We start from the raw sequence: 25,543 nt of genomic DNA, 5'->3' as shown, positions 1-25,543 counted from the left end.
GTTTTCTCGACTGTCCCTAGAGAGAGTCCTAGCTTTATGCTAGGTACTTTCCTCCCATACCCCTTCTCTTGCTGCCTCATTGCTGATACCTCTTGTGGGACAAAAATGGCCTCACAACACATAACTTACTCATACCTTGCACCTTTTCTAACTTATAATCATCTTATTTTCTAGGCACATGTGACCCCCGACAGTGACAAGAACAAGACATACTCTGTGGAGTATCTGCCCAAGGTCACCGGGCTGCACAAAGTAAGATAAGGCATCATGGCCATAGCATGGTCTGGTCTTTAGGCTTGTATTGTTATATGTTAAAGAAAGAGATCTTAGGACGAGGAATGGTCTTGTTGGCAGCTGTTTTTACAACACTGGGTACAGAATGCAGGATCTCTCACATGCTAGGCAAAAGCTGTAAGAATGACTTAGATTTGCTTCTAGTTATTAGATTATTCATGCTCATTTGGGAACAAAGGTAGAATCCCTATGAATCAGACTTGGTATTAGCTAGAATATCTCTTTTTAAATACCCCAGTCAAGTTATTTGTAATATCCTGATTTTCCCTTCCTAGTTCCAGCATGGGTGCCTAAAAATTGAAGCTGCCTATCTGGAATATAGATACTTTAGTGACTAAACTGAATGCTTCTTTACTCATCCCCCTTTGAGATTGGCTAGAGAGTATACTGGTTTTGAGCCCTGAAGACACAAAAGCTCAGCTCATCAGCAGCAACAAAGATACTCAGCATCTGAGGAATGCCAGGGATCCAGCTCTCAGACCCTTCATCTCAGCATCATATCAAGCTACGTTTGAGACCAATTCTGCAATGGTTCCATAGGGCAAGAGCTAAAAGAGCCTGGGCTACAGCAATTGGGTAACCTAGGAATGTGTCTTCACTGGAAGAAAGCCCTCGGCACACAAAGCCGGCTCCTATATCATGCTCAGACTTTAAAACAGGCTCTACTTTCTGCCTTGAGCTTTTGTGAATTCACCAGGACTCTTCTCACTTCAGAACAGCATGAATCTAGGAAAACCAAATCTCAAGAGGGGACATTTATGATCTAATTTATTCCAGCCAAGTATAGGTTTATAGGAAACCCAGTCCAATTCCCTTGAAATACTCCAGGTTGAGACATTTTTGCTAAAGTTTTAGAAAGAAGTCATTATATTTTGCCTCAAACACATTTATCTGAGAATGATCTTAGCCCATGAAAAACCTGACTATATTTGAAATCTTGGGATGATGCACTTTATTCTGAGAGTACAGTACCTCTGTCTGTACTGATAAAGGAACCTCATGCCTAGATATCTAAGTATAAGTGGTTGTTCATTTCCTGTTAGAAAGGCTGAGTGCCCTGTGAGATGTGCTGAGGTAACAGTAGTATAGAACTTGTAGGAATAGCCAACCAATAACTGGTCTAACTTGAGGCCCACACCACGAGAGGGAATCCATGCCTGACACTGCCTAGATGGCCAGGAACCAGAGGCTAGACAGTCCAGATACCCAGGATAGAACCAAACACAACCAGAAAAAAATAAAATAAAAGACCAAATTTATCTGATATCATGGGCATAACCATTTGCCTTACAGGTCCAAGAGGTAAAATCCCTGATTTTAGGGCTCCTGCTTCCAGCCATCTTTGGGTATACAATCCTGAGAAAGGTGAAAGAAAATTGGATGGAAGCATGAGGTTGCATGGTGCTCTTGCTAGATCAGAAGAAGCTGTTATTTCTCTCTTGTTACTTGTAGGTCATAGTCCTCTTTGCAGGACAGCACATCTCTAAGAGCCCATTTGAAGTGAACATTGACAAAGCCCAAGGAGACGCCAGCAAGGTCACTGCAAAAGGCCCAGGGCTGGAAGCTACAGGGAACATTGCTAATAAACCCACCTATTTTGACATCTACACAGCTGGTAATATGCTTTGAGCTTTGCATCTTCTTGATCTAAAACAGAATTCTCAGAAGAGCTTGGGGCACCCAGACTTTGGTCTTTCAGATTGAACAAGCAACTTTTTCTCATGAGTTAGTTATATTTTTACATATCTTCACTCTTGATCCTGATTAATTACCCTCAATTTCTGTACAAATTTTAGTCTGCACTAAATTTTACCATTCGTGCACTAGACCAAATTTTGTAAAAGACTAGGGGAAGTAGGCAGCACAAATGAGTAAGGTGGTTATTAACTTGTTAGCTTTCTTTTCTTTTAGTTTTTCTAGACAGAATTTCTCTGTATAGCCCTCTCTGCCCCAGAACTTACTCTGTAGACCAGACTGGCCTTGAACTCAAAAAGATCCATCTGCCTCTGCCTCCTAAGTACTGGGATTAAAGGTATGTGCCACCATCACTTGGAAGCTTTCTTTCAGGTAAAAAAAGGAAATAGAAAATATGAGAAAGAGATAGTTGGTACAGCCTTGCACTTTGCACTGGTTGGCAGCAAGCTTTTGAAAGGGAAAGATGTGCTCATGGAATGGCGGTTCTTTCACAGGAGCTGGTGTAGGTGACATTGGTGTTGAGGTGGAGGATCCTCAGGGCAAAAACACTGTGGAGCTGCTGGTGGAAGACCGAGGAAATCAGATGTATAGATGTGTTTACAAGCCAATACAACCTGGCCCCCATGTGGTCAAGGTCTCCTTTGCTGGAGATGCCATTCCCAAGAGTCCCTTTGGTGTGCAAGTTGGGGAAGGTACGTACTGGCCAACTATACCTGGCATAGAGCCTGATAAACCTGGGCTCATTCCATCCTCATTCTGCCAGAATCCCTTCAACAGGAAGTGGTACTTTAAGATATTAGTGCTAAACAAGTTGTATTCCTCAGCTTTTCTCCCTGTGTCAAAACATCTGAAATGATCACATTAATAGATGATAAAATAATTTGATTTATGGCCATGTTGATCACATGGCCCAGTTTCTCTTCTATGGTGGTGCTCTATATTTATGATGGACACATGTGGCAAAGGAGCTGCTTACTGCATGGTAGCCAGGAAGACAAGAAAGAAATAGAAAGGGGCTCACCAATCTTTTACAGCAGTGGTTCTCAAACTTCCTAATACTACAACCCTTCCTCATGTTGTGACCCTCAACCATAAAATTATTTCATTGCTACTTTAAAACTATAATTTTACTACTGTTAATAAATCGAATGTAAATATCTGATATGCAAACCCCCAAGGGGTTGCAACCTACAGGTTGAGAACCACTGCTTTATAGAGTAACTTTCCAATGATCGAACTTCCTTCCACTAGGTCTCACCTTTTCAACACTTGTGCCATTAAGGAGCATTTTAAATCTAGTCTGTACCACAGATTGAGTATCCCTAATCAGAAAACTGGATTGCTTTAAGATCCAATTTTTTTTTTTTTTTTTTTTTGTGCACTGACATGATTTTCAGATACTTTTAGATTTTAGCTAGAACATTTAAGATCCTAGGTTTTCATATAAGGGAAGCTCAATTAACAAAGTCTGTGCAGTTTTTGTTTGTTTGTTTCAAAGTGGGGTTTCTCTGTGTAGACTTGGCTGTCCTGGAACTCACTCTGTAGACTAGGCTGGCCTCACTCAGCTACCTCTGCCTCCCAAGTAGAGGTATTAAAGGCATGTGCCACCACCACCTGGCCCATGCATATATTTTTTAAAAGTATGTCTAAAACAGGTGCTAGAGATAAGGCTCAGTGGTGAAGAGCTCTTCCTGTTCTTCCAGAGGATTTGCATTCAATTCCCAGCACCCACACCAGTCAACTCTTAACCATCTATAACTCCAGTTCTAGGGGTTCTGATGCACTCTTCTGGCCTCCATGGGTACCTGAACATATGTGGCAGACACTCACATAGACACATTAAAACACCTGTGCACATGCGCACACATACACACACACCACCTTTGAAACCTTATAGCAAAATCATTTTGGATAAGGGATATGGAATCTGTGTGCAGAGACCTAAGTGTGCTGGATTTGGTATCCAGGGTCAAGCTGGACAACAACAGCAGGTCCCCTATAGTCCAAGCACTTTTCTGGCTGTTGGGCACTCAGCTCAACTGTGTTAACCCACACATCTGTGTATTTCAGGTGTGTTTCCCACCTCCAGGTTGTAGGTGGGGTGACTGAGACTTTGACAGTGTAGATCTTAGTACAATAAGGCATCAGGAGAACCATAGTATCCATTGACCAGGCCTGTAACCATTCTGCTAAGTTCCTCTACAACCAGCAGCATATGTTGCCCCCTAGAGTCTCTCTCTCCCTCTGTTTCTTTGACTTGGTTGCTCTTTTTTGTTGTTAGTATTGTTTTCCAACTGTGCTACCTTTTCTAACCAGTACTTGCCTCTCCCTATTCTGTCCTCCACCTCTGCACCTGTAGACCTGGCTGCTTCTTCTGAATCCTGCCTCTGGGCCAGCCTGGACCCTGAAGCTGCTGGCTTCCTATTTGCAAGCTCTGGGCCAGAGGCTCTTGCTTTGGTAAGGGCTGGTTGAGTGGGGTGTTTGTACCAGTTCTTCATGCTGCTTGCACATCTCAGGGGAGTCTATTGTGTGAATTCCTGTGCAGGTGTTAGTGACTACAGCTTGTGTAGCCAGATCCCAGCCTGAACAAGGTGCTGGGAGTGACAGTAGGCTGTCCCTCAAACCCTTCAACTGAGTATTTATATTTATTTCAATCTTATATTCAAAATTTATAATCACAATTCCTTTGACATCAGGAGAGAGATGATTTGAGACAGCTTTCCTCATTGTAGTTTCCTAATCTGTCATTCATGGACTGCCTCATTTATTTCTGGCACAGTAAGTTTTTTGTTTTTACTTTTGTTTTCCCTCGTCGTTTACATGATCTCTAACTACAAGGATGTCTGTGCGCCTCTCTGGTAAGCAATGGTTTGCCATGTAACCAAGAGGAAGGATGTATCTAGTGGACAACTAACTACCTTCCTTCCACTTTAGGAATGTGTATAAAGGGCTGTCAAATGTGCACTGTGAGATTTGGAGAGGAAAAGTCAGTTCATGGACAGCAGGACATTGTGCCCATCAACTTCCCATTTCCACTTAAGGATGAAATTGCCTATGCTGGGCAAAGGATTCCTAGGAAGTATATATGTCTTTATAAACCTCCTCCCTGACTCCACATGGAAGAGTAGTTTCATGGCTCTCTCAAGTGAAGAATGTTAGCCATCACCATAGTCCTTAAGTTTAGTCCTAAAAGGTATGGTTTTTAAAGGAGACCAGAAATCAAGTCAGGAATGGCATTTCTGCTGAGGCTTGCCTTACAGATGCCCAGTTTTGTCACAGCCATCTTTGACTGAGAGCACAGTTTCAGCTTTTTGCCTGACTGTTCACATGCAAGACAACAGCCATATCCAGATCTTTAGAGATGGCTGACCCAGGCTTTGGAACCCAGACATATTTCAAGCACTGCATTTTCCAAGCAAAATTGAAAAAGTTTAGTCTTCCCTGTTACTGGGCCCTTGAGTGTGGCAGTGAGGTCTGGTTAACATTCAGCACTCAGTCTTAATGCTAAAAGCCAGTACCAGGAGCACAGTGTGGGTTCGCCCTGCTCTCCTGTTGATGTTGCCAAAATAACTTTTGCCCAGCCCTGTGTGGTGAGGCTGGACAAAGTCATGTTGTGTTCTTCTTTGCTAGCTGGTATGCTTCCTGAGTGGGACCCCTGGTTTTGGGCAACTGCCTGATGCTCTTTGTGCAAAGGAAACATTTTCTTGGCAGGTGGTCCCAAGTAACCTTAACTTTCTTGTCTTTTACCAAATACTAAAAATACTGATGTTTAAACTCTGCTTGCAGCCTGCAATCCAAATGCTTGCCGCGCCAGTGGCCGAGGCCTGCAGCCCAAAGGTGTCCGGATCCGGGAGACTGCAGACTTTAAGGTGGACACCAAAGCTGCTGGAAGTGGGGAGCTTGGTGTAACTGTGAAGGGCCCTAGTAAGTATTCTTTTCTTTCCCCATCTCAGATAAAATCTTAGTTAATTTTCAGCCATGATGTATTGATTACATCTGTGGCCAGTCCTGATTGATATTTCCCAGAGAGCTATAACAAAGATTTGAGTCCTATCTGTACTCTTTGGAGAAGAGAACAGTGATTGATTAGTAACATCTGCCCTGGATATGGGCAGATGCAACCAGTGGGTGGTTTGATAGCCTTACATTTTAAGACTCTGTGGTAGAAAGCAATGCTGTAAGGGAATTGGAGAAATATTGTTTTGGGGACAACAGCTCTTCTCTCTCTCTCTCTCTCTCTCTCTCTCTCTCTCTCTCTCTCTCCCCCTCTCTCCCCTCCCTCCTTCCCTCCCTTCTCTCTCTTTCTAATTGAAGAGACCTAGGTATAAAGTGGAAGGTTCTTGCACAGAGTCACATGGCCTATGATGTTCTAGAATCCAAGCACAATGTTCAAAGCCATTGATTTCTCCAGTCCAGGTTACATTTTTTTTTGGGGGGGGGGGTCTTATTATATAAGCTCTTTATTGATAGATAATTCACATAGTATACAATTTTCCTGTTTGCACAATTTGATAGACTTTAGTCCAGCATCCTCATAGGCCCATGACACCATCACAACTTCCTTTTTTAGAACATTGCTGTCTTCAATTTCTTTCTTTCCTTTTTTTTTTTTGAATGCTGAATGCTGTTTATTGAAGGAGGTCTTAAATATAGGCTTACAGAACAATGGGAGAACCCCGGAGGGCAGAAGTTCACTTCTGATGTTTTACAATTTTGCTTCTAAGCTGTTAATGCCCAATATGCTGGATACACAGACAAGGAGCTTCCCTTAAGCATTCAGGAGGGTGGAGGGAGGATATCAAGGTCAAGGTCAGCAAGCAAGGCAACAGTTACCCAAAACGGGGGCCAGGACCCTACAGGTCCCCCTTTTACTAAAAAATGAACTTCTGACTTAGGTTGTGTGGGACATCAGCAGGTCTCCTTACCCGTCATGGAGACACCACACAGGCATTCTGTCTTAGGTTGGTGAGCACCCCCCAGGCATTACCCATCTCTGAATACTCATTATCATACAGGCTCAATTGTGTGAGAGCTGCAGAGTTAACTGTTGCCAAAGATCTCTAAGTGGTGCTGGGCTTGCAATCTGTGTGTTCAACACAGAAAAGACCAACAGAAATCTTAGCCCACCCATAGCCAGTAGGCTAAAGGCAACTGAGCCATTCCCTTTCTTAACAAGTCTTACTGCAAATTGGAGTCCTTGTAAGATGGTATCCCAAGATCAAATGGAACTTGAGTTTGTAAAAATTGATAACTTTCAAAGCCAATTGAAATGTATATAACTATTGATTTAAATTTGTAATGCCCAATAGAATGAAAAATTAATTAACTGTGGTAGCTACTTTTGCTACCACAGGGTCTCCACTGTGCTAGCTGTAGTAACCAGTTATGAAATAGCAATCTCAGAAACAGTAGTAGCGGTGGTCACCACTGTTATAACAGCAACAACGGCAGCAGTGATGTTAAATTCTCTTCTGGAGCATGTGGGCATCCACTGGCATGGACACAACTCCAGGAACACGAACCGCCGAGGCCCATTATTCTTGATCCCAGCACGACTTAAGCTGGCAGCTCTGCAAAAGAACAACTAAGAACCATAAAGAAAAAACAGGCAGCTCACAAGGAGCTGAACTAATGGTCTCATAATGACTATATTCAGGCTCACAAATGTTAAGGTATCTTTAAGGGTGCTAAATGAATTTCAGGAGACCAAAAAATGTTGCACAGAGCTACTCCTGAGAAATAGGTACCACTCCAGCTTGAATAGGTTTGTGAAAATGAAAATGCTTAGTTGGTATGCTACTGTTAATAAATGGAGGTCAGTGATCTTCAGTGTTATCCTTAATCTCCTAGGTGTCTGGGTGACACATTCTCAAACATACTTGAAAAAGCAGTTACCATACATTACCTTCTGGAGAATCCAACCACATGGCTGCAGTTCCTGGGCTTACGTTAATGCTTGCCAAAGTTGGCTATATTGGGCTCTCAATCCCCATTGGCATCACAAGGGGAGAGTTTTTCATGAAGGCCCAATACGTCTCTGCCATGCTGGGCTTCAGCTGCAGCCACAGGGCACACTGAGCACTCAGAAACCCAATGAGGAATTTCATTGTCCTGAGGAAAGACATAAGCAGAACCCCGGGCCCACACCAACACCCGATCGGGTCCCCTCCAAGTGTCAGTAGAAAGATCCTTCCAGCGCTCCAGAAGGTGATTTGCAACAGGAGCCCTCCGGTGCTTATCTGCAGTGGTTACCCCAGCAGAATCCACTGATAAAAATTTTAAAATATGTAACACAAGGGAAAGAATAGAATATGGAGAGGAATGATGAGCCCCTAGTTTCCCCTTTTTGCTTTAGCAAAACATGTTTGTTTTTTTTTAATAGTTCAAATTTTTCTTTTATTTTTTTTTTTAGATTAATTTATTTTTTCTATTATCAGGTTACATTTTTATAGACTATGAAATTATGTCAGTTACTATATTAGTATGATCAGTGCTTATAGGAGAATAAAATGCTCTAGGATGGTTTTCTTTGTAGGTAAAAGCCATTGGCAGAGGGTGTGTTTCCTCAGTACTCTGTTCTTTCTTTTCCCTTTAGTGACAGAGACAGCAGACATGGGTCAGCACTCCTCTGTCTCACGTCTTCTCAGAAGTCATAGTTGCAGGCAAAGCAGCACTTCATGGTTGTAGTTCTAAGGCTTGTAGAGTCTGGCAATTCCTGCATCACGGTTCCTCTTGTCTTCTGTATCAGCATTAGTCTTGAGTCCAAAAAGTTCATATGTGGTCTCCACACAAAGCATGGGGGAAGGATATGCCCCAAGAGCAGCCAGTGTTCTAGACTGCCCAGACCTAGAGCCAAGTAGCTGTGGGGCTGTCCATCCACCCATTCCCAGCCCCCCACACCCACTCAGGTTGTTGCAACAGGAACCAAAGAGGTTCTTTTCTGACCTTGGAGACTTTCTTGACTCAATGGCTTTTCTGGGCAAACCTCAACATAAAACAGATTTCTACCTGATGGCTAGATCTGAAATTGTGTATAGAACCTAAAACCCATCTTCTCATAGATCACCTGTAAGGACTTCCTTTGTTGGCCTGCTTTAGCAGGAAAAGATACACACATGTTTAGTCCAAGACAAGTAGTAATAAAGATGGCCTCCACTTCCAGTGTTTGTGGGGTGGAGTGATGACTGTAAGACATCTTGGGAAATACTGAGATGTGGCAAAAAACCCAGCTGGTCTAAGAGCTCAGCCTCTGCTGAGAGCTTTTGAAGTGAGTTAGCTGGGAAGTCATCCATTTCTCCCTCTTGGAAGCTGAGATGGCTCTGCTTTTAGTTTTGGAAACCTCACATTCAGAGTTGAATTTCTGTAGGCCACCTATGTTTTGTGGATAGTCTCCTTGTAAGCCTATGATTCTACTGCAAAGGCTGTGTGCTTTCTTTCCACAGAGGGCCTGGAGGAGCTTGTAAAGCAGAAGGGCTTTCTGGATGGGGTCTACTCATTTGAGTACTACCCTAGCACACCGGGGAAATACAGCATTGCAGTTACTTGGGGGGGACACCACATTCCAAAGAGGTGAGTCTAGGTTGGAGATGTGCCTTGTTTAGAGGTATGCTCGACCTGTGACAGGCTCACAGGAGCCTGCTGCTTCCCAGGCTGCCAGAGAGAAGAGAGATCTTCTTTGTTAAAAGCTTTCCAATCCCCCTCCCGCCCCTGCCCCCCGCCCCCCGCCTCTCCCCTTTTCCAAGCAGTACAGACACTTGGCTTATTCTCAAAAGCAGCACAAAGTCACTGTGGTTTCAGCTGCCCTGCTTTAAATCAAATGCTGGTGGCTTGTGCCTGGTGGGAGGCAGGGAAACCAGAAAGAGCTGTAATAGAGAGCAAATGGACTGTGAGTCTATACAGCCTTCTATAAACCAAGGCTCTCTTTTTCAATGAATGCCTCTGTTCACGAGTGCTACAGGGGCACAGTATGCTATGGTTTACATTAAAACCATCTACATGAATGCCATCAGAGACAAAGACACCCCCCCCCCCAGCTTTGCCTGGAGCTATTGCCGTTTCCTTTCTATACCTGTGTGCTTTGCTGCTCTCCTGAGGACAATTTAAACTTTGAATACATTTTGTCTTGAGAAATAATTGAACACTGTAGTAGTCCTCTTTTGTCCACAAAAGTTACCTTCTAAAACCATAAGTATATGACTGAAACCAACCCCAGACAGTATCATGTGCTGGTGTTTTTGTTTGTTTGTTTGATTTTTGCCTTTAGACATGCACACCCATGAAAAAGTTCAATTTATGAAGTAGATGTAATGAGACTGAAACAATAATGATGAAACAACAAAATGAAAAGTACATGAATATGGTTTTAATGAAAATATACCATTGCCAGGCAATGGTGGCACATACCTTTAATCCCAGCACTCAGGAGGCAGAGGCAAGCAGATCTCTGTGAGTTTAGGGCCAATCTGTTCTACAGAGCAAGTTCCAGGACAACCAGGGCTACACAAAGAAACCCTGTCTCCAAAAAAATCAAAATTAAATAAATAAAAATAAAAAATAACATATTGTACTGGAAATATACCGTATTTACCCTTCTTCTGTTGTTAGATGATATAATGCCCATATGATTAGATAAAATTAAAAAGAATAATGTAGGCATCATGGCAAAACACTGGGCCACTATTAATCTCAAAATGATACATATTGCAGACCACATTTGAAACAAGAATATAAAACCGAGGATAAGGGGAACTCTTCTATAGGATTTTTGGTGTCTGAGCACAGCACACTTATTGTAAACCTCCCTTGCCAACATTAAAGCATATTTGATCACATATAAATGAGATAAAGCCTGTGCAAACTAGTTTTTTTCTAGCATAGGTAGAAATAGAGAAATGTGGATAGTCTTTACACCCTCGAGGACTCTGCATACCTATGCTCACTCGCTAATGAGCAAACTAGAGCAAGTGTGTTGCTTGAGTGACAACCCAGTGCCTCCCAGCTCCTGAAGCAACCAAATTACATTGTATTGTTGACATAACAATGGCTGTGGGGGTGACCAGTGTGGAGGAAAGGAGCTTGCCTAGAGTTTTAGCCTCCATGCAAAAGATCAGACAAGTGGAAAAAATTTTAAGTCATCCCCTTTTATGCTCTTCTTCAATGCTTCTTCTGTTTCCTTCCCTCTAGCCCCTTTGAAGTTCAAGTCGGCCCTGAAGCAGGCATGCAGAAAGTCCGTGCATGGGGCCCTGGTCTCTATGGTGGCATTGTTGGCCGGTCAGCAGACTTCGTGGTGGAGTCCATTGGCTCTGAGGTTGGGACTCTGGGTAAGTGGAGGCCACTGCCCAGCCTCTTCTGTAAGGCTAAGAATAACACAGTATCTGGTGTTGGAGTTTCATGTGGCTTCCTGGCCTCCTGGCTACCCAAAGCCTTTTAGATACTGTAGAATTCTAATTCTTATTTTCCTTCTTGTTTCCAGTTGCCCAATGCCTATAATAATAGTAATTGCTTTACTCACTAGTTCCCTAAGTGGGGTTGGTGGTGGTGTGCTAAACAGTACATAAAAAAAATATCATAGACAGATATTGGTGATTAACCCTTAAATAAATGACTTGGTACATTTTGCTGAAATTTGAAAAAGTACATTATTTGTAACATAACTGAATATATTTTAAGTGTGTGTCTGACAAAACACATGATCATTATGGATTAGAAGTCAACAAACTTTTTCTAAAAAGAGCTACATACCCAGTATTTTCACCTTATGTGCTACATGATCTCTGTCACAATTATGTGACTCTACCTTTGTGGCTTTAAAGCAGTCATTAAGAACTACATATATGAGTAAATATGCCTACATTCTTGTAAAACTCTTTATATAGGAATAGACAGTGAGCTGTAGTTTACTGGCCCCTGTTTTAGGCATAGCAATATGTAAGAGAAGGAAAAATAAGAAATTGCATTTAATTTTCACCAGTAGAAAGATTAATCATTTTGATATATACTTCTTGTCTAAAGTAGTAGTTAAACTTTTAATCTCTTCTTGGGCTTTTTTCCCTGCACAGAGATGTATCTTTGTATCTTTATGCCCCTGATGAATGGATGTAATGCCTTCATTTCCCATGGCTTCTATGGGATTTTGTTGTATTTCAATCTGTTCTTGAGTTCTCAAGTTACTTCCAAGATCTTATTATATCAAAACTATGCTGAGTGCATAACCTTACTTCATTCATTCATTCATATAAAAACTCAGAAATGGGTTTAGACAAACGAGTATTGGTTTAAAGACTTTTGTCATATGTTACTATATATTCAATAAAAGGGTTTTTCTGATATGTACCCCTGTCCCAGGTGCATCTTCCTACCTTTCCTCATGTTATCTGAAAATCTGAAATATCCAGTCTAACCCTTCCACCTCTAGTCAAGACCCAGTGGCCTTGGTTTTGTTGAAGAGGGACATACAATTTCAATTTTCTGCTCATTACTTGCTTTCTAGGAGGCAGAGAGAAGGAGATGGAAGTAGCATATAAAAAAGATAATTCTCACCATGTGTGACCAGGAAAGCCCTTTTGTTCCACCCCCAGGGTTTGCAATTGAAGGCCCTTCCCAAGCAAAGATAGAATATGACGATCAGAATGATGGGTCGTGTGATGTCAAATATTGGCCCAAGGAGCCTGGTGAATACGCTGTTCACATCATGTGTGATGATGAAGACATCAAAGACAGCCCATACATGGCTTTCATCCACCCTGCTACCGGAGACTACAACCCAGATCTAGTAAACACCCTCACCCTTCTTTTACCCCTTCTCCCCTATGGCAGAGAGAAATGGGTTAGATCTTAGGGCAAAAGTGGCCGTCTTAGAACTTGCAGGATGTTGGGAAAGTAATGGACCTCTCTGACTCTTGATACTTTCCTCTATAAACTAGGAATGAGAGTGTATACTCCCAGAGCTTTTGGGATAATTCAAGGATATGCCTGTCAAGTGGAAGAGGCTCCTCTTGCCACTTACAGCTGTTGGCCACCTATCCATGAGTACCATCAGTGAGCTAACTGTGGCACTCTTGGGCCCATGCTTGGTTCTTTGCTCTGTTGTGGCTGTTGTTTAGTGCTACCTCAAAGCGGGAACCGTGAAGCCAGCCACAGCTAAAGGTCTGCCCCAAATACAAAAGTTCTTTCTATCCATTCAGAGCAAGGCAGAGAGTGTGGATTAGTTTGGATTTTGTTTTAGAGTATGTTCTTGTTCATGAACAGCTACTAGTGGTATTTATTTTTAAGTTACAGCCTACTTTGGCATTTTACTTCCTATAGCAATCCTTAACTAAGCACCAGGCATTTTGTGCACCCTCTCCTCCATCCCATTCTTTGACACATGGGGAAAAAACATTATTTGGTTTTTGCCTCAGGTCCAAGCATATGGGCCTGGTTTAGAGAAATCTGGTTGCATTGTCAATAACCCAGCTGAGTTCATTGTGGATCCTAAGGATGCTGGGAAAGCTCCCTTAAAGATACTGGCTCAGGTAAGTTTCCGGGGCTACTTGCACTTGTCAGGTGGGAAGTGTAATGTCAAGTTGCTCGGTGCATCTGGTCCTTGGCTTTCTTATCCACACACTGGGAGTAATAATAGTGTCCCACAGTACAATGTAAAGACTTTGTGGGACTAACATAACATGGGACACTTTTTATATTTGTGATTTATGCTCTATAGAAAGAAGGCTTGTTTGTTTCAGATTTCTCGGTAATGTCTTTCAGTTTGGCTGAGTCTACTTAATTCCTAATAGATTTGTGAACAAAATTCAGATTATGCTTATCTGATTTGGTTAAAATTAGCCAAAGGACTTAAACTCAGGAATTGAAATTACATGCTAAGTGGCACTGGCTTTAGACATGGGAGAAGACAGCATTTACTCTTAGTAATTACAAGTAAATAAATGGAATTGGGCACAGCAACATGTACCTGATTCCTAGTAATTGGGAGGTCCAAGGTTGGCCATAAAGATCATCATGAGTAAGCTAGTGAGACCTATCTCATTTGAGGATAATTGATTTTGTTTGTTGTTACCTATAGCCTGTGTATTGGGAGTATGTAGCATGTTGTAGTTGCTGGATGACTTACTAAGATAAATTGATGATATTTTGGCCATCCTTAGAGGCCATAGTAGTCCCTTTTTGGTGGAGACATTATGAGGACCACTTTTGTTCAAGCTCTGCCTGGCTCTTTTGCAGGACGGGGAAGGCCAGCCCATTGACATCCAGATGAAGAGTCGGATGGATGGCACATATGCCTGCTCCTATACCCCAGTTAAAGCTATCAAGCACACCATAGCTGTGGTCTGGGGAGGTGTGAACATACCACACAGCCCCTACAGGGTAGGTTGAGAACCATCCTAATTGTATGAAATAAACATGGCTGTATATTGAGTCTGGGCATTGTGTATACAGATGGCCAAGGCAGATGTTTGAAAAGAACACATCCTGTATAGACTTTGAAAAGAGACTTGGACTGAAGGCAAATTACTCTAGACTGACAAAACAACCCTTTCTAGTCTTATGCTGGACCTAAGGGAAGGAATATTTTTTATATAGATTTGTTTTCTATGTTCATGTCTTTTCTAGGTCAACATTGGGCAAGGTAGCCATCCCCAGAAGGTCAAGGTGTTTGGACCAGGTGTGGAAAGAAGTGGTCTGAAGGCAAATGAGCCTACTCACTTCACAGTGGATTGTACAGAGGCTGGGGAAGGTGAGATTAGGCTTCATCCACCCTAGTCATTATCACTCCTTGAGAAGAACATCCTTATAACATTTGGCGGGCAGTGAGCTTTGAACTAGGAAGTAGCTCATTTTAGTAGGCGATTGTTTACCTGTGAGCTATGTTGGTTCCTTGGTAATATCTTAGCTAGTGCTGTGAATCCTTTTCCAAAACTCTGATTTACTACCTTACCTTTCTTGAGTTGCTTTTCTGGGGTATTATCCTAAGCTGGAAATGATTATGTAGGACATGCTGCTGTTTATAAACTGGTACTCATAAGCCTGTCTGTTCTAGGTGATGTCAGTGTTGGCATTAAGTGTGATGCCCGAGTGTTAAGTGAAGATGAGGAAGATGTAGATTTTGACATTATTCACAATGCCAATGACACATTTACAGTCAAATATGTGCCTCCTGCTGCTGGGAGATATACTATCAAGGTTCTCTTTGCATCTCAGGTATGTGTTAGGGCCTAAGAGCACAGAGAAGAGTGCTTTCAGGCCACCTGTGTACATATCTCCTTTTTTGAGTTTTGTTGATTTGTTTAGCAACTGAGAAAGGTGATTTGAGAACTGTGTTTAATTACTCTATTTTCTTAAAACCAAAAAGGGGGTGAGTGGAAGCTAAGCTAAATTCTCACCTTTTTCTCTGTCTGAGGTGAGACATACTTTCAGTGATTAAAAGTAGGACTCTGAACAGGAACTGACTTATTAAAACATTCACTAACCTTTTGATTGAAAAGTTAGGCAACATCTAGATATGCTTCACTTTGACCTCCTTGCAGTAATAACTATGATCTCTGCCCTTCAGCTTTTATAGCAAAAGCTTTTGAAGCATTGGGTGTGTGATAATGGTAGTCCTGTAAGGAGCACTTTGAAACAAGGCATTTTGAAATTCTGATGATCAAAATTAACTATATAAAAATTAGGAAGCTTAGGAGACCAGTCTGTGCCTCAAGTTAATAATCTTAAGTTGACATGATATAATTTATTTATTCTACTTTTATTCTGACAGTCTATAAATTCTTTTTGAAGAATTATAGTCGTCTGTTTCTGATTACTTCCCTAAAGCCCTCACACCTCAGCCCATAGCCATCCCTGGAGGACATTTCCAACATTAACCCTGTATATTGTTGGCTTTTACTTTATTCTGAGTAGTATTTTTTTATCCTTAGCCCCCAAACATCTGGTATTAAAGAAACAAGGGTATTTGTGCTATCAGGGTTCCAGATGTGCACCTCTGTTTGCAGACTTCACCTACAATAATAGAAGTTTCTCACCACTTGCTAAAGTGGGCGTTAAGGCAACCTTTGTTCATTGTGTTGGGGCAGAAGGTTAAGCTCTGAAGGTTTTCTAGGGACCTACCTTCTCAGACATGTCTTTGCTTCAGGAAATCCCTGCCAGCCCTTTCAGAGTCAAAGTTGACCCTTCCCACGACGCCAGCAAAGTGAAGGCAGAAGGCCCAGGGTTGAGTAAAGCAGGTAAGATTGTGATGGGTAAGGCTACCTTGATCTTTCTGCAGCCACTGCATTGTCTAGACCTTAGAGGGACTTATCTCCAAGGAAAGGCTCTGATGTGGCAGGAACAGTGTGTCACTGGCTGCTGCTGTGGAGTGGTGCTGTTGAACCTGTCAGACTGGTTCTAAAAGTGAAACCTCTCCAGCCAACCCTATCTTCTCATTTTGTGTGTCTTTCCAGGTGTGGAAAATGGGAAGCCAACCCACTTCACTGTTTATACCAAGGGGGCTGGAAAAGCCCCACTCAATGTGCAGTTCAGCAGCCTCCTTCCTACTGATGCAGTGAAGGACTTGGATATCATCGATAATTATGACTACTCACATACTGTTAAATATACCCCAACCCAGCAGGTAAGGGTCCTTCTTGTCTCTTGCTTTTCTGGCCAGGCCCTTCCCTCAGTGCTGTGCTGTGGACAGCATGCAAATGATCAGTGCATGTGGAGATGCAGCAGTGTGTGCTCTCATGTTCACTGGGAGCCCTGGAGGAAAGAAAGCCTGAGGGTGCTATGGACTTCCCAGAGAAGTACGAAGTCAGCCCCATATCTCTACCTCAGTTTGGGGTTTTATCAGAGAAACACTGAGTTCTTGTACGTAGAACCTACCAGATCTACCTTCTAACACAGTCAACCCCACCCCCACCCTATTACACTGACTCCCAATCTTATTAATTATAGAAAAAGCTCCCTTACCTGCAGTTTTCCTTGTGGGCTGTTCCACATAGTTTGCCTTTTTAATGAGGTGTTTTAGAGGGATCTTTTCTCAATGAGCCCATTCAGTTTTAATCCCTAAGGCCCAAATCCCGCTGTTTAGGGCAGCAAATTGCTCCCTATTACAAAATGCAGGAATTCTGAGGAATCTTGCTGTCTAGGCAGATTTATTTGTTATTTTATGCAATAAGGGTCTTAAAACAACCCTTCCATACAAGTTTATGTCTGTCTAATTTTTAAATTCATTCTTTTCATAGCAAAAGTGTATGCTACTATACTGAAGTGTATACTTGAGAAGTATACATTGCATTCATGGTATCATGCAGGCATCTCCTCCATCCATCCCACACTCCTTATTTTGCAAAACTGGAATTCTGAACCCATTACATGTGTTTAGAATTGTGTTTTGCTTCATGTTCACACCTCCAGAGTCTGGATAGCAGGTATTATAAACAGTCATTCTAAGTTTCTGAGATGCCTTCATTCTGGGAGGGAGGGAGCCCCTTTGTGAACAAGTCATTTACAGGACAAGATTTTACAGTCTTCAGAAACACTGCTCAAGCATTTCTCTACCTGGGCCCTCTCAGCATGGGGCTGGCAAGAGTCAAGTGGGGAAGAGCAGGGATACAAAAAGAATGTGGTGTGCATAGCTAGGCTTCTTGCTTTGGGATTACATATCCTTAGAGATAATATCTTTTCTTTGGAACTTCCCTAACAATGGGAGGAATTCTCTGGGATAAGATCTGAGTACCACATTATAGAAATGTGGTCTCTTACCTCCAGATTTTCTTCTTCCCATACTTTTAAGAAGTCCCACTGAAAGGTTTCTTATTAATAGTAAAGTGAACATGTTTGTAGGTAGCATGTCCCTTTTTCTGGTTGGGACACTCAGTGATTATTATTAGCAGGCAGTTCTTTCTCACAGATGGTTCTAAGGACTTGTGGAACTTTAGGCTGGGAGCTTGACAAAATCATTGCTGCAAGTTCTCTGCACTCCTTGGAAGAAGTACCAAAAAGTCATGGTCATGATCACAAGATCACAGGTGCTTTTCTGAACATTTTATCACTTAGCTTCATCTTCTATCCATCTACCAAAATTTTTTGTCTTTTGGATGAGGCTTTAAATTACAAATACCAGGATGAAAGTCAGGGTTTGACTTGAACCCACTAAAAGCAAAGTAGAATCCCTTGCCCTGTGTGTACCCAGCTACATGTCAGGAGCCCAATTCCAGTTTTGTCAAGTGATGCTAGAGTAGGAAGAAAGTACTTTAGAATGCTCCTGAGGTCAAGTTCATCTAGTTCTTTAGTAGCCCCAGCTTTGAGAGCTGTTAGCATGCTAAGAGGCCTCTCAAGGCTGTGATATGTCTAAAGAACCAGTTGGAGTCTTGATATTAAATGTTTCCTGCTTTAGACATTTTGTGGAGTCCTTCTTGTAAGCTGTTTAGAGCAAGCTTCATAGTTCCATCATCCTGTTTCCCTGTGGCAAAGAAAATAGGTGATGTGTCTCCTCTAGAACTATGAGCTATCCAAGTGTCTTAGTTATTGTTTTATTGTTGTGAAAAGACACCACCACCTAGGCAACTCACAGAAGTCATTTAATTGGGGGCTTGCTTACAGTTTCAGAGTGTTAATCTGTGATCATCATGGTTAGGAACATGGCTCAGGCAGACAGGCAGGCATGGCACTGGAGTAGCTGCTGAGAGCTTACATTCTGATCCACAGACAGCAGGCATAGAGAAGGTTGAGACTGGCCTGGCATGGACTTTTAGAACTTCCAAGCCCACCCCCAGTGACATAACCTCCTCCAACAATTCCATACCTCCTAATCCTTCCTAAATAGTCTACCAACTAGGGATCAAGCATTCAAATACATGAACCTTTGAAAACTATTCTCATGCAAGCCACCACACTAAGGTCCTTCATGTATCTTCCCATCCCCAGGCCCAAGGACTAGACCTGGTACTATTAAGTGTTCCCTATGGAGCAGGACCTAAATGAGGGAGTGAATGACAGGGTGCCTATATTTACAAGCTAGGTTGGCCTAGGAACATTATAATCTGGCAGAAAAGTTGAGATGTACAGCCTATGTCTCATTCTTGGGAGGAGCCCAAAGCACCCCAGAAGTGTACCAGAGTGGGTGAAGGAAAATGTACCTGTAGGCTATGCTGTGGGGTGAGGTTAAGAGACCTGGGCCCTTCAGAGAGCTTTCCCCTGTATGGAGAAAGGGGCATGCTTTGGAAGCTAATGCCCACAGGCATACCTTCTTATGATGAATTTTTGAAACCTCTAGGCAGCTGTCAATATACATGGAGAGGCATAGTTACATCCAGGACTGGATTTTGTACTTCATCCTCAGAATGTAGGCCATGCTTCTGAGGAGCTAAAGTCTGAGGAACCCAGGCCTTGACTGCTGGCTTCTGTTCCATGTTAGTCTCTGAATGACAGTTCACAGGTACTTGACTGCAGTGGACAAATGATGTGAATGGTTGGATGTGTCTCTTATGATATAGTGGTCAGAGCAGGTTTTTTGCCTTCAAGGAGGGAGCATGATAATTGGGGCTTCAGGATTCTCCCAGAGGTCAGAAAAGGGCTATATTTCACAGAGAGCCCTGGTCTTGCCAAAGACATTGTTTGTCTGCAGTCTCATAGTCTCAAGTGGCTTAGATTTCTCAACCTAGACTTCCTGCTATGCTGTGTCATAAGCCCCTAGGTTTAAGTAGTGGTAGTGGTGATGATGTCTCTTAGGAGACTGAAGAGGAGGAGCCTGTAGAAGGCTCCTTTGGTCCATCTTGTGAGCTGTCATGTCAGTGTCTAGCTATTGTGGGATTTTTTGGTTTGTTTTGTTGTTTTGTTTGTTTGTTTGTTTGTTTGTTTTTGCAGAATAAAAGTCAGGTCTCAGAAGCATGTAGGGAGAAACAGAAAACTGTTTTGCAAGCAGCTACATCTTGGTACAACACCCAGGTGGTCACTGCCTTAGACAGTCCTGTGTGGGAAAAGTACACTTTGTTCTTAGCTTAGCTAAGAAGAAACTGAAAATGCTTAGAAATTGGGAGTGTAGGTCTCCAAGGCTACCCACACCCACTCCCACCCCTTAAGGTTGTTTAAGGCAGAGTCCATTCCTATCTGAGTTTTGTGTTACGTTTGTGAGTGGAAATGATGCATACTTTCCGTTATGAGTTGGGTGGGCTTAATGGGAAGGGGACTTTTCTTTTGCTCTTCAGGGAAGTAGCCAGAAAACAAGTGGGGAGCTGAGAGCTCTATTACTAAGATCTCTAGTTAGCCAGAGGTCTAGCCCCCAAAGGGTTAGAGGCTAGTGGGAAATGGAGGCACAGGAGAGCTGACAGTGTTGGGAATATTGCAGTGGCTGCAGTAACAAATCAGTGTTTCTTTAAGCACTAGAGGAGACCTTTCTTCTCCATTGGCTGGCTCCCAGCTCTGTTGAACTTGACCTGTGCACATTTTACCATGAAATGTTAGACCCTTAAGGTAGGCCAGTTGATTTTGTGCACAGTATTAAAACTCCTGGAAAAATTGGTGATCCCCTTCATTGATGCGGCCATCCCTTCTCCCCTTGGCTCGCTTTCCATTCTTTAGTTCCAAAAGGAATGTGAGAAAATATACATCAAGCCAAAAGCTACACCCTTTTAACACTTGATTGGTGACAGCTTTCTGTGTGCCAGAGAGCCTGCTGGATTATCTGGGGACTCTTCTCTCTTTTCTGCATACTTGGTTATTCCTGTGCATAGAGGCAAGGAGGACACGGGTCTACTGAGATTGCAATGGACTTTGTGGAGCTGGGGCGGGGATGCAGCTGAATGTGGAGAAAGAAAGCCAGCAGTGAGTTGGCTCAGGACCTGGGAACAGACAACAAAAACCGCATGGCTGTGTTATGTGTGCCTCTGCAGCCACCAGGGCTTCAGTAAGGGAACCTGCCAATCTTCTAGTACAGTATGCCTTCACACAGCTTTTCTTTCCTTCACTAGAATTAGTAATTAGTGTCTATGTGCTGATCTAAGAATACCCTTGTGTGTGCCCCAGTGTCCTGAAACAGATTGCCCAGACATTGAAGGAACTGGTTCTGTTGGTTTAGAGGCTCGAGGCCCAATGGCTGTACATGGCTGGGGTTGGCTTGTGTCATGGTTCGAGGTGCTGTGGCAAAGCAAAAAAGTAAAAGTTTGGTGGCACGTAATTTACCAGCATGCAGTTTACTAAGTGTGTGTGATGGGGGCACATTTCATTACCCCTTTGAACAAGGAGAGTCTTGAAAAGTGGAAGATGGCAATAAGAACTACTCCTTAGGACTAGTCTGTGATTTATTTTTCTTTCTTTCTTTTTGGTTTTTTGAGACAGGGTTTCTCTGTGTAACAGTTCTGGCTGTCCTGAAACTCATTTTGTAGACCAGGCTGGCCTCAAACTCACAGAGATCCGCCTGCCTCTGCCTCCCGAGTGCTGGGGTTAAAGGCGTGCGCGGCCACCACCTGGCTTGTTTTATGAGTTTGAATACATGGAAGTATAGTGCAGGCCTGGCATTAATCCCTGGCCCACTGTCTGTTACTAGCTGCTTTTATTTCTTTTCATCGCTCTTGCCATGTGTTCCAAAACTTAGAGAAGTGTTGAAGATATTTTCGGAAGCCACTAACAGTCAAAGTGTGAGCCGGGCGGTGGTGGTGCACACTTTAAATCCCAGCACTCAGGAGGCAGAGGCAGGCAGATCTCTGTGAGTTCAAGGGCAGCCTGGGCTCCAGAGTGAGATCCAGGAAAGGCACAAAGCTACACAGAGAAACCCTGACTCGAAAAACAACAACAAAACAACAACAAAAGAGTCAAAGTGTGACTATAGCTCAGTTGATAGAATGCTTGCCTGGCATACATGAAGCCATAGGTTTGATCCCCAGCATTGCATTAACTAGATGTCATAGCACACACCTCTAATCCTGGAGGATCAAAAGTTAGAGGTTTCTCTGCTGCAGAGCAAGTTCAGAGCCATCCTTGAATATATGAGACAAAGGGAAAATTGATTTAATTTGGTTGATGAAGTTTCTGGAGGGCAGTGTAGTGCATTCCTACCCAGAAGCATACTCCTTTTCTCTCATTCCAGGGCAACATGCAGGTTTTAGTGACATACGGTGGTGATCCCATTCCTAAAAGTCCTTTCACCGTGGGCGTTGCTGCTCCACTGGATCTGAGCAAGATAAAAATCAATGGACTAGAAAACAGTAAGTTTCATAATAAGATCACTGATGACCTGAAACTGTGACTGCTCTTATTAAACTTCCTTCAAAATAACTTCCAGAGAAATGAAATCTGTCTTGAGGAGACGTCGCAACGGACATACTTAGGTTTGAATGAGAGCCGAGCTGTGACGGGAACCAGTTCTGTGACCTTATGCTTTTACCGGGCTTTCACATTTAGACAGCGGGAATGAAGTATTTGGGGACACTTAGACTCGTGGAAGTATTGTACAAATTAAATGAGGTAATAATGTAGAAGCTGTAATCAGCTCTCTATAACTGCTGATGTTACCGCAGTAAGTTTTCATTAGGAGAGAAACAAGAATGATGCTTTTGGCTGAGAGTCACACTATACCAGCCGTCTTGAGCATCTGATTTACATTAAGGTCAAATGTAGAAATCGGCTCCTTGGCACTTAGAAACCATAACCTTCCCCTCTGTCCTTATCCTGTAGCTTGCTATGTATCTTACCTCTTTTCATATTGTTATAAATACATTGTAACATCATTTTATTTATGTTAAAATTTAAAAGTTGTTTTTTGTTTTTGTGGTACTGAAGGTGTAGAGCCCAGGCAGGGATTTGTGCGTGCTAGGCAAGCACTCTGCCATTGAGCTATATTTCCAGCCTGTTAATGGTTTTATTATTATTATTATTATTATTATTATTATTATTGAAAACTTCATACATAAAGAGAATAATAGTACAGTATGAGTACTTATGCTTACTTATGCTCACTTAGCTTCCACACATCCTCTTAAAATAATTAACATTCAAGGAATATATCAGCCCCTTTTTTTTCAAGCAGGATGGTCTTACATTGCAAATCTTTTGACATTGCAAAATGATGTTATATCATCTACAGAGTTCACTTTCAAGAACCATACATTTGAGGAGTTTTTGTTATTATTGCTGTTTTTAATCTCTTAATGTTTTAAATGAGGTAATGATTTTCTCTTGGGCTGCATTGGTGTCTATCCCAGGCAGAATGTGGCTGCCTGTAACCTGTGAATTGAAGGTTGGATATGCCTAATTCTGCTTGCTACAATTAACCAGCATTCTGAGAGTTAACTGATGCATTTTAGAACATCTTTGGATTTTAAATAAGGTCTTGCGTATTACTTCCACACCCTCCTGCATCTACAGATATAGATGTATCCAGAGAAAATACTTGGAAGTATTTATTTTACATCAAATTTATCCTGCCCTGCCTATAGTCTTTGGCCTGTGCTACCTTTTGAGTTCAGTGATACATTTTGGAAATCATAATGCAATTCAGTCTTCTTCATTAGTATTAATTGCTTAGAGAGTCCTAAACTGGATGCCCCTCAGTATTGTGTGCTCCCCTGATTTCAAGGCTACTAAGTCAGTGGGACAAGTCTGCATACCTGGGGTGTGTAACCCCAGGCTATCCCCCTCTGATAGTCCCAAGGGTCTCGGCTAGCCTTCCGTGAGAACCTTCATTGGTTGTGTCCTGCATGCACTTGTGTACAAGGTTAACTCACATTCTGGAAGCTGCTAAGTGTGGTCTGTGCTGGCTTTTGTGGCTGGAGACAAAAGGCTGTGAGCATGTGACAGCCACTACCCAGATACTTCATGTGTCCCCTTAGTTCTTCTTTACTTGGGACATCAAGTTTTGACTGCAGAACAGGAAAAACATGGTGCCCATTAGGGACAGAGTTTGTGGGCAGCTGTGCTAGCCTGGGCAGGCTCCTCCATGTCCCCAGAGTCAAGATTTGCCTGGTTATGGCAGGGTCCTATGTTCCCGGTACTTTTGTTTTGGCTGAAACCCTTTCCTTGTTTCTGTCAAAATAACACCTGGGGTTCCTGAAGCCTTGCCTTGCAAAGACTGTTTTAAGATTTGTTTTTATTATTTTAAAATTGATTATGTGGGAGGAGGTATGTGCACTGGAGTGCAAGTGCCTGTGGAGTCTGGAAGAGGTTGTCCATCTCCTGGAGCTGGGATTCCAGGCAGCTGTGGACTGCCTTATGAGGGTGCTGGGAACTAAACTCCAGTTTCTGTAAGAGCTGTGCTCCTAACCACTGAGTCATCTCTCTTTCCTTACCCTTTTTAATATGCAAGATCTTCCTATATGGCCTAAAGACCTTTTAAAGATATCAGAGTCAATTCTCAGAACTTACCAGCTATATGACTTCTGCCTTCTTGTGGGTGGGGATGGTAATAGGGTTAGATTTTCTGTCAGGGGTTAGTATAATAAAATATTGACTTATCAAGGGTGTTTCCGTGTGAGATTGTTCCCTTCAGGAAGTGAAGAAGCAGACAGTGCTGAATTGTACTGTAATTATAATCTGTCAAAGAAGAATGTGGGGTTAGATAAGTTTGTTTGAATCCCAGCTTTGTGATCTGCTAGATATGTTGCCCTGGATAAGTTACTTAACCTCTCAGAGCCTCAGTTTTCCCATCTGTAAAGGCCACTTGTTCTTAATTAACAGCTCATAGAGTTAGTATGTAAATTGAGGAGACAGTGTACAGTTGTGACTGGCATAGAAATTGTGTTTAGTAAAGAGCTGTTGTTGTCTGTCAGTGTTAATGACTCATTGTGTTGTGTTTGTGCCAGTTGTTGGGGCTTCAGTGTTGCTCTGTCCATCTCACTTCTTGTCCTTGCATCAGCCATTATTAACTGCAGCAACTGAGGTAAAACCTCACATCCAATGGGCATGCTTCACCTTGTCTCCCTTTCCACAGGAGTTGAGGTTGGAAAGGATCAGGAATTTGCCATTGACACCAAGGGAGCAGGAGGCCAGGGGAAGCTGGATGTAACAATCCTGAGCCCTTCTCGGAAGGTTGTGCCATGCCTGGTCGCACCAGTGGCTGGCAGGGAGAGCAGCAGAGCCAAATTTATCCCTCGGGAAGAGGGGCTCTTCGCTGTAGACGTCACCTATGACGGACACCCAGTGCCTGGGAGCCCCTATACTGTGGAGGCCTCACTACCACCAGATCCCACCAAGGTCAGTTTGGGGTTGCCTTGTTGCTGCCAAATATGATTTGGAGTCCTACCTGAGAAAGATACAGGAAAGTCTTTCTGTGATGAATGTGAGTTCTCAATGGCTAACAGATGTTCTATAATTCTACAATTCAGTGTGCCTGGTTCCCTCAACAGTTGAACCAACTCCTGCTCATATTTGTTCTGTTTGCAAAACTTTGGTGAGAGTCATTTATTGGTTAGCATAATAATGGTATTAGTCAGCCCATAGGGATAGGCAAGATTGTGGAGGCCTCAGCCCAGTATCCACTATGCAGATGGAGTTTATCCTACAGAAGCTATTCTAGCCAACATAAAAGTATATTATCCTTAGTCCTAGTTTCCTCAATTCAGATGATTTGGGGATATTTTCTGTGGTC

General features: G+C 42.7%; 1 protein-coding gene across 4 annotated transcripts in view; it reads left to right on the top strand.

Moving 5' to 3' along the window:
* Window positions 1–25,543, top strand: part of Flnb (filamin B) — a 153,455-nt gene that overhangs the window by 77,949 nt on the left and 49,963 nt on the right. For all 4 annotated transcript variants that reach the window (XM_036199348.1, XM_036199347.1, XM_036199349.1 and 1 more), the window contains exons 6-20: window positions 175–252; window positions 1,747–1,909; window positions 2,484–2,681; window positions 5,776–5,913; window positions 9,432–9,558; window positions 11,173–11,309; window positions 12,567–12,760; window positions 13,389–13,502; window positions 14,209–14,352; window positions 14,599–14,722; window positions 15,026–15,186; window positions 16,118–16,208; window positions 16,425–16,594; window positions 22,049–22,166; window positions 24,887–25,149. In XM_036199348.1, the coding sequence (XP_036055241.1) occupies window positions 175–252; window positions 1,747–1,909; window positions 2,484–2,681; window positions 5,776–5,913; window positions 9,432–9,558; window positions 11,173–11,309; window positions 12,567–12,760; window positions 13,389–13,502; window positions 14,209–14,352; window positions 14,599–14,722; window positions 15,026–15,186; window positions 16,118–16,208; window positions 16,425–16,594; window positions 22,049–22,166; window positions 24,887–25,149 (2,220 nt within the window). The remainder of the gene's footprint in view (window positions 1–174; window positions 253–1,746; window positions 1,910–2,483; window positions 2,682–5,775; window positions 5,914–9,431; window positions 9,559–11,172; window positions 11,310–12,566; window positions 12,761–13,388; window positions 13,503–14,208; window positions 14,353–14,598; window positions 14,723–15,025; window positions 15,187–16,117; window positions 16,209–16,424; window positions 16,595–22,048; window positions 22,167–24,886; window positions 25,150–25,543) is intronic.

The sequence above is a fragment of the Onychomys torridus genome, chromosome 9 (genome assembly GCF_903995425.1).
Source record: "Onychomys torridus chromosome 9, mOncTor1.1, whole genome shotgun sequence".
Lineage (NCBI taxonomy): Eukaryota > Metazoa > Chordata > Mammalia > Rodentia > Cricetidae > Onychomys > Onychomys torridus.
Note: the sequence above shows the minus strand (reverse complement) of the source record. Positions and strands in the feature narration are given on the sequence as shown.